Consider the following 11,303-nt stretch of genomic DNA (forward strand, 5'->3'; position numbering starts at 1 on the left):
CATCATGGAATTCCTTTGTTTCTCAGATCTCTCCAACCAAATCCACTTCAGACACTCTCGAAGACATTCAAATCTATTTGATCATGACTCAAAATAACATGGCTACACCTCACCCCTCTTCCAGTCTCTCCGTTCCCATTCCTTCTATACTTTCTGCCGACATCCCTCCTCCTCCTATTCATGTCTCCTCCTCCACCCCTTCCTCCCAAAACGACTCGTTCCTCCCCTGTTTCATCTGCATCCCCCCCCCCTTCCTTTCCTATTATTCCTTCCGCTTCCATGTGGATATTAAAAAAAAAAAAACATGGATTCTCTTCCTCCTGACATTTCTCCTGGAACTGATTTGATCACCCTTTTCGCCTCTCAGCCCAATTACTCACCCTCTCTACCCTCACCCCTCTTTGCCCCCCCCCCCAGTGCCACACCATTCTGAACTGCTTTACGACTCTGAACGTGTAGCACATTTAATGATCAAGTATGCCAGCTTTTTACCCTTTTCATTAATACTCCTTTTTTATAGTGTTATGTAACCTTTCTAGCACCCTTATTTTGCTGTGCAACCATTAACCATTATGTGAGGGTGCATGCTGTGCGAAGGCAGATACGGTTTATGTTCATATTTATATATTTTCCATTTGCAAGCTATACCAAGTTTCAACCATTTTCCTGCGGAAGGACATTCATATACATTCACTGTGGTACAGAGGACTAAAATATTCATAACATACGTCTATGAGTATGTTCTATTGAGCCAAAGTCTCAATCGGCCTTTTCTATTTAGGAGGAAGGTTTGTAAAGCATTCAGTTCGTAATGATGGGCAAAGCAATGCAATGGAGCACCCACTTGGCCCGGGGAAGTGGCACTGTTGTAGATCCCGTACTGGAGATCCAAATCAGGCCCGGTAGAAGATTCGACAAGCTTGAGATGAAGACCCTGGTCGCTGATGGCTGGTGTGGAGAGCTGCTGATCGGCCTCCTTAAAATTCACCATGTAGAACTTGCGGTTGTCTTGGAAACTGTTGGGGAGAAGACAGCCTTTAGCCCTGGGTTTCATCGACTCTTTATTCTCAGCATAATGTTTGTTTGTTTTTTTCTTACAGACATTAATGGGGTATGATATGCAGACATTTGACTGCTTTATTGCATTAGGATAAGGGAATGCAGAAATAAAGTAGGATAAGGGAATGCAGAAATAAAGTGAAAATGGTAAAAGATAAATCTAAGACTCCCTATCTAATGAGAGAGTACAAAGGCAAGTCTAGATAAAGGAAAGTACTGAGCACATCGCAATGATTTTGGTCGGAAGATCGAGATGCTTGGATTAAAGGGTAAGAAACTCTCTGACATGAGAAATGTATCTTCTGAAGATAGACGACCTGACAGAAAACTAGATCCTGAAAACAGAAGAGAAAATTTCCATTCCGAGAAAGTATATCCTACAGGTCAGTGGCTCCCAACCTGCATAGCCAATCCCCTCTAGGTGTGGTGTGTAATATTTCTATAGATCAGTACTTCTCATCTTTTAATCTACTTAATCAAGAATATCTAGTGATGAGGAGGAAAAAGTGACGTGTGTCTCAGTCAACCCACGTAATTAGCATCCATTTTCCGTCTATTTTTTATTATCTATTTATCTATTATTATTATTATTGACTTTTTTTGCTGCAATTTGTTGTAATTTTGCACCTCGGGAGTATGAGACGTGCAAACTTGTATAATAAATTCGTATTTGTGGATGCAGTAAAAGGTTGGTGTGTCGTAGATGTACAGGATATATATTTGTGTATCGCTATACAGCTGTAGATAGAAGAGACACTGTCTAAAAGCAGAAGTCGAAATGAAAACAGCAGTGACACTTTCAGACTTTAAAAAAATAGTTCCTGAAAACATAAAGAAAAAAATACATCCTGAAGAAACAAACAAACAAAAAAAACAGTCAGAAAAAAGCCTGGAAAGCTAAAGATAAAATAATCAAACAAAACAAAACAAAATACCAGAAGCCAAATTACCTGGCAGAGGAGGAGGCTCAGAAGATGGCCCTGGCTCAAAAAGTACACCATTGAGAGAGAAGGAAAGGTTATTGCCAAAACGTAGACCCTTAAGAACAAAGGAGAAACTCCCTGCCACAAGAGGGCTTCCTCTGGAAACAAAAAAAGGGGGGAAACGACAGGCGAAGCAGGTCCTAGGAACAGAGATTTTTTTCAGCAGGGAGGAAAAATAGACCCTAGGGAGAGACACGATAAAATCTACCAGAGAGAAGAGTGAGACTTTTAAGATGAAAAAGAGAAAATACCTGAAAACAAATCCCACGAAGTCGTCATCGGTGCTCTCAATCGTAAAGGTTCCTTCGTAGTCAACACTGCCAAGACTCACATCACCTGACAACGTTCAAGGACTAAATTGTAGCGGGCACATGACGTGTAGTAAATGGTCTGAATAAAAGTGGTGGCGTAAGACCAAGGGGCTTCACTAACGCCTGGGACTGTGGCGGTAACTACTACAAAATGGTTTACTCACCAGTACCGAGGACAGAGAAATGTGTATGAGATAACATCAAAGAAATAAAATGTCTGAAATTATAATTCCATTCTTTACTGATAAAATCAACAAAAATGAAAGAATGCCCCAGCTCTTGGCATTAATATGATGGCCTCTTAGCCCCACTCAATTCCTCGAGTATAGGCTATACAAATGCATTTTGACATGTCTATGGTCAATAACGAAATTTAACAAATAATTGGCGAAGGGAATTACTATATGCACACAAAAATAAGCTTTTAATAGAAAACAACTGTGACGTCACAGTTTCTTAGCCAATCACGACTCGAACACTCTTAGCCAATCACAGGGCATCCAGTAATTCAGAGGCGGTTGTCGCGACACTCCTGCACAGAGCCCAGTTCCAAGTCAGAGCTGAACCTGTTCGCCAGCTTCAGTGGCGGATCCAGGATGTTTGAAGGAGGGGAGGTCGCATGTTTAGTAAAAGGGTGCCAGGCAGTGACAGCACCAAGTCATAAGCTAGAGGGCCTTAGGGGAAAAGAAAGCTTTAATTCAACCGCATTCAAGTTGTTCTTGAATAAATCATAGATTCCTGAATGTAGTGTCCTACTCTGGAGAAGCATAATTTATCTTACCAGGCACTGTGCATCAACTCTTTACTCTTTACTCTTCCCTTATTGGTATTACAATTAGATTTTATTGCGCAACACATTATGTTGGTTAGATTGGTTCTAAAACCAGCTGCTATAGTCCAGACTTCATAAAGGAAGCTATTCCTTCTTCCCTTTTATAGTGTGGCTAATGCTGGCAATACATACCGACGGCAGCAGAGGTGTCTCCTTCGTCTCTCTGGAAGAAGCCTGTCCTTCCAGCTAAAAATTGCCAGTTGCAGTTGGGTCCATCATCGGGAGCCTCCAAGGGAATTATCATCACTCTTCTGAAATGAAAAAGATCCCAAGCCTAAAGGAAACCATGCGCATAAAAGACAAGAACTAAGACAACTGTTTCCCCTAAGCAAACAGAACAGAAGTTTTGGAATTTACTTGAACTCTGTAGTGAAGACCTGGGCGTTCTTTGGGCAGTTGTCAGTGCCATCAGGAACACCATCGTTATCGTAGTCGCCTTCACAGTCATCACCAACGCCATCTCCATCAGAATCAGCCTGGCCTCCGTTGGGAACAAGAGGACAGTTGTCGTTGGTATTGAGGATCCCATCGCCATCGGCATCTGTGTCGCACGCGTCACCGCTACCATCACTGTCGGTGTCTTTTTGGTCACTGTTGGCGATGCTTGGGCAGTTGTCCAAGTTATCCTGGATGCTGTCACTGTCAAATGTAATTCTCAAGATTGGTATGTTATGAGGTGTAGCATGGCGCATTCTGAATATAAGGATATCAAGTATTAAGCGTTAGGATTATAATAACAGTACTACAACAGACACAATAAACACAACTGCACCATATAGAAGCTTAATACAACAGGACTCTCTCTGCATGGACACTCCTACCCCTGCTTGGTTTCAGGTCTTTGGTATATTGCTGCAACAACTGACCTGTCTGTGTCCGTGTCAGTGTCACAGGCATCACCAACAAGGTCCTGGTCTGCATCAGCCTGCCCGACGTTCGCAACTGAAGGGCAATTATCACAGGCATCACCCACACCATCGCCATCACTGTCCGCTTGGTCTGCGTTGACGACGTCGGGGCAGTTGTCACCTCCATTCGCAAGACCTGATGGTGGGCAACGGGATTCACTTTCTTTTTCCCATTATGGCAATGAGTTATATGACTACAACCATTAGTTTGTCAGATTTTCCTGTCATATTAATTTGGTTATTCGTTTCTCAGATTTTTTTTTTTTTTTTTTTTTTCTTTGTATAGCCCATGAAACAAAGAGCAGTCAGGTATATTTGGAAGGGGATTCGGACCTAAAATGAAATTAGAGGATCCATCACTGTGGTCTCCTACGAAATTGATCTGTACAAGAAGTTCATTTTTCATTCTGCTTTCTGGAACTCAAATTTTCCTTCGTCACTTTTGCTCTCTTTCTCTATTTGCATTGATAAAAAGGCAGTGATGGAAATTCATGGTTGTGATAGCACCAGGCCAGGTACCAATAAGTGAGATCTGAACGCGATTTAAATCAGCCTCTGGATAGAGAGTGAATGAATGGGATTCTTTACTTCTGTGAGAAAAGGGTCTCTGAGCTCTGGCGGAGGTTTGGGCAGTCTAAGAGCTGTCTAGTTATTATTGCTATTGTTAATATCATAATCTATAACCTGTGTGTTATGAGGATCACTGCCACTGACTCTGCTCCTAACATTATCACTCCTACAACTACATTTTTTTTTATAACAGTCCCCTTTATTTTTCTAATCTGACGACATATAATTGTTACCATCATTATCCATATCCGGGTCACATTCGTCCCCAAGACCGTCACCATCTGCGTCACGCTGCGTCAAGTTGGGCGTTGAGGGACAGTTGTCACAGGCATCCCCATGTTCATCTCCGTCACTGTCTGTTTGGTCATTAGTCATCACTGATGGACAGTTATCCTACAGGTGAAGAATGGGAACAATGATTATCCTGAATCAGTATAAACTTACCAAGCTGCAGGATCAATTTCAAATGCAAAACAGTGCCTCGCCAATAGACAAGAGGTACCCTGCTGCACCAGACACAAGAAACAACGATGGGAAAAGGTGAATACGGAAGAAAATGGAAATGGAAATATCTGTCGTGTGTTATTCCAAATCTAAATGTTCCTTGCCCATTCGATGCTCCTCCCATCACCGTCGAGATCGTAGTCGCAAGCATCACCGACGTCATCCCCATCGTGGTCAAACTGGTCTGGGTTATATATGTCGATGCAGTTGTCTAATCGGCAGCGCTCGTCGAGGCACCCTAGGTCCGCGTCGGGCCTTCCGTCCATATCCCTGTCGGGGCCACACGTGGTGCCATCACCGGCCTCTCCTTTCGGGCACTGTCAAAGGCACGGATGGTGAAGTCTAAGACAGGCACAGTATCGGAGCTATGGTGCATATACCACAGAACCTAAAACGAAAACACTTTATGTAACGCTGACATTTTCCTCGCTCAGTAAGGCATTCCGGGCAACCATACCAAGGGCTGTAGCAGCGACCAAGCCGGATATGCGTCGCAGGTGTAGAAAGGCGCCGTGAGTATGTGGTTACAGAACTTTCCCTCGGGGCACACTGTGCTGTGACATGGATCTGTAAAAGCGCTTGATTTAGGGGTCTCTTTCTTCCCTCACCCTATAATCCCTCTCTGAAACGATCTACAGAATCACGCATTATTTCCTATTTAAAATGTCAACTCTAAGTCCATCTGCCTCACCTAACAATAATGTTCGAACTCACCGAGGGAAATTTCCTACAGTAACACAACTTGACCTTAGTTAAATATTTCTACGGATTTACACCCAACAGACTTACTAGAACACTTAGTGCCGTCCCCAGCATAGCCTGGGTTACACGTGCAAGTGTGGCTCGTGTCAAGAATGGTGCAAAATGCATGGCTGTGGCAGTCCCAGCATGGCGGGTACATCGTCCACTCTTCAATCTCCACCAGAGCTTGTTGGGCTCCTGACAATCCATCGTACATCTCCTGAGGAACCTTGTCTGTCATGATAGGATAATATGTCAAAATAATATCATAAAGTTGTCATGTCTGTTAAGGATAAATAGGACCCTATTTTAAAATATTGAATTACTTTAAAGTAGGATGATATATCAAAATAATATCATAAAGTTATCATGTCTGTTAAGGATAAATAGAACCGTTATAAAATATTGAATTACTTTAAAGTAGGATGATATGCCAAAATAATATCATAAAGTTATCATGTCTGTTAAGGATAAATAGGAACCTGTTTTAGAATACTTCATTATTTTAAAGCATCGCAAATAATCAAGTAATAGTATGAAAAAAGAAAACTGAGAGGACGATAGAAGGAGAGGGTGAGGAAGAAGGAGAGAGAAAATGAGAGGGATGGAAAGAAAGAGGAAGACGTAAAAGAAGGAGAGAGAGAGAGAGAGAGAGAGAGAGAGAGAGAGAGAGAGAGAGAGAGAGAGAGAGAGAGAGAGAGAGAGAGAGAGAGAGAGAGAGAGAGAGAGAAATGGAAGAGGAATGAGGGGATGAGGGAGAGAAACCTGGATGGTAAGAGAGCGGAAAGACAGACAAACAGAAATAAGTCATAAGCCATGTATATAACACTCGAGGTGTTTAACTGAACAAACCATATTTCTTGGTCATGAGTTGGCTGTCCCTTTTGCTGGGCTGCAAGGCCGTTGTTACTTTGTGATAGCCAAACAGTATTTAATTTGGGAATTGAAACTTTCTTTATTAACAAAAAGAATAATCTAATTGAAGGACATGATATGAACGTATAATTCGCCTAGCCATACAATATGTTTAAAACTTAACCTTAATTCAATCGAAGTTAGCAAGCGAGGCAGGCACAAAGGAGCAACATCGGGATACCGAAAATCCTTAAAACCGCACCCTACAATCTCATTCATAAAAAAAACAGTAAACATCACTAACCGTTGCATCTGTACTTAATATTTGCCCAGATGATATCCGGCATCAATTGGCAGTACGGACCGAACCGCCCTCCACGCAGCACGTCGTTGTAGATGTTGCCAGAATCCGCCAGCAAAGTAGGACCTATGCTGAGGAACACGCGGATGGTACCAATCAGAGGACGATGAAGGATCTTCACGCGATAAAGGAGCTTTCTCGACCAAGGAAATGGATCATGCCAAAGGAGTTCCGTCTGGAAAGGAGTTTAAGGTAACAGGGACGGATGGCAGAGAAAAGAGAATGAGAAAGTGGGAAGAGAGTTTGTTATTTACTTGTTTCGTGTCAGGGTGGAAACTGTATGTGAGGTTCTTCATGTTGTTGCTGTGATCATCTTTTGAGACGATTTTGTTCCTTCGAGATAACAACAACCAGGCTTCAAGGATCAAGATTAGAATTTTCCATGGTCACTGATATCACATTATGGGAACATCTCACTCTCTTCGCATTTTAATTTCCGGTGAATAATTATCTTTTTTTTCTCCTTTTCATATTTGCCTTATAGAATTTTCGTAAATTCTAAATCAAAAAGAGAAAAGTGACAAATAGAAAACATTTATACTAACAAATATTATATTCCAAAATAACGGTCGAAAAAATAAAGTACAGTAAAACAGCTAGCCGTCAACCACGACCATTCCCATTACGTCACAGAAGTGGGTGGAGCCTCCGATCACGAGACACCCTAATTGCCACCAGAAAAGATGGCACTAGTATAGCCTTAAAAATCCTGCTTAGTGAAGGGGGTGGGGGCTCTGCTCCCCTGTTCCTCCCCTCCTTAGCCTAGCACTTGGGGAAGTACCCCTTCCCCTCATAATTGAGATGGGTAAAAGATTATCAAGTAGTCATTTGCATTTATGAGGAATAGATGATTAATATCGGAAAAAGTGCTTTCATTGCAACTACGCTGGTGTTGTGATTAACTTGTAAAATAATACCAAAAAAGAAAAGAAAAAAAGAAATACTTGCCCTTTTGGAGCAAGGAGGAAATAGTTTCACAAATCTATAGTCTCAAACATAGCGTAGAGTAGTTCCCCTTCCAAGTGACTATAAAAAGTCTACTTTTATAGGAAGGTATATGGAAAATAACCGGAAGAACGATTTTGCAAAAATTGACAAAAGGCCATTTATACAACAAAATTATCTAAGGCATAGGCCAAAGGATGAATATTACACAGCACTGTATTTTTGAAATCTAAAATAATACACAGTGAAATTTAGAATAGAATAAAAGCATTTAGGTAATATTACTAATATATATATATATATATATATATATATATATATATATATATATATATATATATATATATTATATATATAATTTTTTTTTTTTTTTTTTTTTTTGCACGTGACTTTTCTGAGGCATCAGTTCTGATTTTCGTAGTAGATAAAAACAGCTAGGTGTAGGCCTAAAGATTCCGTTAAAAATATCTTGGTATCTTGATATGCCTCGGTAGTCATTTCAAAGGATACAGACCCATTACCAAACAGTATTGCAGCAAATTCTACCATATCTGCATTAAGAGCAACATATTTTTGGCTCTATAGACTAGAATTGGTGTATATATCATTTACGGTCTCGTCACGTGAGTTTGGCCTTGTGTTCAGTCACGTGACATAAACTCTGGGCTGCCAACATTTGACAAAAAAATCGTATTGACGATAGGATTTCAACAGATAAGTAAGAGAAGGTAATCATCCTAAGTGTAATTAGCTGATGGAATGCAAATATCCGACTATACACAAAATCAAGCAATTTCAAAAGTTAGCAGACTTGTGTGGTCGCGGTCGCCTTGTGTCATAGATTATGGACTGTAATGCAATGATCTGCCATGCATAGTAATAGCTTAATCTTATCCTGTGAAGCGTGAACTTAACATCTATCAACTTCATTCCAGATAAAAAAAAAAATACTGACACATTTCTTTTTCCTATATACTAGCTGGTTGAGGTTGAGGCGCGCTGGTTCTCTGTGAAGCTAAAGGACGCTTATATAACAGGTCCTGCAGCAACTCTCCTAATTCTTTGGAACACTCGGCTCGACTCGGCCCAGCAGGCTTAGATAGCCTATACCTACAGCACGGGTGTTAGGTCAAGTGAGCCATCAGTAAAGCAGATAAATTCTTTCTGGGAGTCTGCTGGTTGCAATGATCCTCTGTGTTTAAGCAGGGTGTTAGTGCCTACGAACCTCATGACTCTTTCCATGAGTCGATTGACATCTAAGACCCTTTGATGCAAGTCATATAGGCTTTGTGAGTTGCAGGTTGGGAAGGCCCAGTCTTGATCACCAGAATTGTGACGGTTGCAGAAAGAGTGTGAAATAAGAATGTATTTCACGCTGGAAGTTATTTTTCCTTGTGTATATTTTTTCGTTACTTCCCTTTTCTCTTTTTTTCTCTTCTCTGCTAGTTACATCTTTAAGGTTAATCATTTTTTTCTACATTTGTGCACTTTCGTCCACACGTTTTGAACATCTGTCCCAATGAACTCTATCTATCTATCTATCTAATGAACTCTATCTATCCTTCATCAACGTCGATGAATTCCAAAGTAGCCTCTACATAGTTCCACGGGGTGAGTGGTGGTGCCTACAATAGAGGTGTACTAAGAGTACCGCTGCAAGGCTGACGAGTCGCTTGACCTAATCAGACCAGGAATAAGCTGACTGAACAGACGACCAAAACCGTTTCAGGAAAGCTATTGGCAAATGAAACTTCTAGGGAAGGTCGCAGCCATCATGTTTACGGAGTCGCTGCACAGCCACGGTAATCGGCTCTGTAGGACGACCATATTTTCGGATAAAATATATGAAAAAAATTGTATATGTACATGTATGTATGTATGTGTGTGTATCTGTGTTTGTGCGAGCGACTGTAGATTCAGAAATATATATATATAAACATACAGAATGGTAAATAAGCAGATAGACACATATATACACAACGCAATGCAATCTTTACTATCAAATCCTCCTACATGGCCAGCCACTGAAGGCGTGTCAAAGAGAGCTGTCTTGAGGCGTTTGCTGGGTCCGGCTGGAGAGGTGACCAACTTCAGGTGAATTCCCGCTTCACCATAGGCATCGTAGCCGCCTGAACTGTAGGATTCACCCTCTTGCTTCCACGTCACCAAATAGAACCCGAAGTAACTGTGAAAACTGCAAGGGGGGGGGGGGGAACGGAGAATGGGTTATGGGTGACGCTCCTGTGCAACCTGGAATTATAGCGATCATATCGACCGGTTTGTTAAAATTGTGCAAGGGCCGACCCAAAGAATATTCGTATACTTGACATGCATAAATAAAGAAATGAATACATATCTATCAGGCTAGACATGCATATCAACCAGGCAAATAGACAGTTACATGTATATCTATCAGATATATCGACAGACATGCCTTTATTTCTGTGTCTGTATTTATGAAAATTCACTGGGTCGGGCCTCATAATTAAAAAAAACCGGCCGCTATAAACAAGCAGAAACGCTTTAATCTAAACCGACTGCGTACACAATACCCTGCGTATGAAGTCAAAGTAAATCAGGGTAATAATCCTAAGTTTACATACCTAAATGTAAGACCCATGAAGTCGTCATCACCATCATCCATGGCGCCAAGAGTTGCTTCGAGGTCCAGTCCGCTGATCCTGACATTCCCTAGAACGAATGGAAGTGAAACTTATTCTCTGTGACAAATGTAGGAAAAGGTATGAATAAGAAGGGATATCTTTACTAATGATGTGTTTCACCGGTTTCGAATATATCTTGGTCAGAAATTACATGTATTTCCGACGAAGATAAATTCAAAATCGGTGAAATACGTCTCTTGGATTGTTAAGTTACCCCTTCTCTTTCATACCTTTCTTCTACAAATACATAACATGCAGAGGTCGCTTACATCAGTGATATGTAAACAAAGCTTTCTGACTGCAAGTAAATGTCTCGACAATGGCTGTTTTTTGTATCTCATGACATGTGAAATTGACAAATCATAGATTGAAATAAAGTATTAGTATCAATAAACACTATCATTACCATTGCTGTCTACATATATCATCATTTTTTATCATTATTATTAGCATTATGTTTATTATTATTGCTGATGTGACTATTACTCCAATTATTGTTACTAGTTATCATTATTAGATACTGAATTATTGGCATCACTTGTTGCCATCATCATCAATATCACATCACCAT

General features: G+C 40.8%; 2 protein-coding genes across 2 annotated transcripts in view; both read right to left on the minus strand.

Annotated features, from left to right (window-relative positions):
• The window catches only part of LOC113802633 (cartilage oligomeric matrix protein), a 16,825-nt gene extending 11,644 nt beyond the window's left edge, over positions 1 to 5,181 (minus strand). Inside the window, exons 1-6 of the mRNA XM_070141994.1 lie at positions 4,897 to 5,181; positions 4,052 to 4,229; positions 3,543 to 3,824; positions 3,318 to 3,436; positions 2,294 to 2,378; positions 845 to 1,016 (exon numbers count right to left, since the gene is read on the minus strand). Of these exons, the coding sequence (XP_069998095.1) occupies positions 845 to 1,016; positions 2,294 to 2,378; positions 3,318 to 3,436; positions 3,543 to 3,824; positions 4,052 to 4,229; positions 4,897 to 5,038 (978 nt within the window). The 5' untranslated portion in view covers positions 5,039 to 5,181. The remainder of the gene's footprint in view (positions 1 to 844; positions 1,017 to 2,293; positions 2,379 to 3,317; positions 3,437 to 3,542; positions 3,825 to 4,051; positions 4,230 to 4,896) is intronic.
• On the minus strand, positions 5,121 to 10,817 carry LOC113802632 (thrombospondin-3a-like). Its single transcript, XM_070141995.1, has 6 exons — positions 10,673 to 10,817; positions 10,083 to 10,263; positions 7,068 to 7,299; positions 5,957 to 6,142; positions 5,625 to 5,734; positions 5,121 to 5,484 (listed from the first exon to the last, which is right to left on the minus strand). Exons 1-6 carry the CDS (start codon positions 10,711 to 10,713, stop codon positions 5,257 to 5,259), a joined length of 978 nt encoding a protein of 325 aa, XP_069998096.1. The 5' UTR covers positions 10,714 to 10,817; the 3' UTR covers positions 5,121 to 5,256.
• Positions 10,818 to 11,303: the final 486 nt, after the last annotated feature.

The sequence above is a fragment of the Penaeus vannamei genome, chromosome 28 (assembly GCF_042767895.1).
Source record: "Penaeus vannamei isolate JL-2024 chromosome 28, ASM4276789v1, whole genome shotgun sequence".
Taxonomy (NCBI): Eukaryota; Metazoa; Arthropoda; class Malacostraca; order Decapoda; family Penaeidae; genus Penaeus; species Penaeus vannamei.

Coding starts and splice junctions, on each gene's coding strand:
- LOC113802632 (XM_070141995.1), bottom strand. CDS start 10,713: ATGGATGATGGTGATGACGACTTCATGGGTCTTACATTTAG. Junction 7,300..10,082: donor CGCCTTCAGTGGCTGGCCAT/GTAGGAGGATTT, acceptor ACTCCTTTCCAG/ACGGAACTCCTTTGGCATGA. Junction 6,143..7,067: donor TATTAAGTACAGATGCAACG/GTTAGTGATGTT, acceptor CTATCATGACAG/ACAAGGTTCCTCAGGAGATG.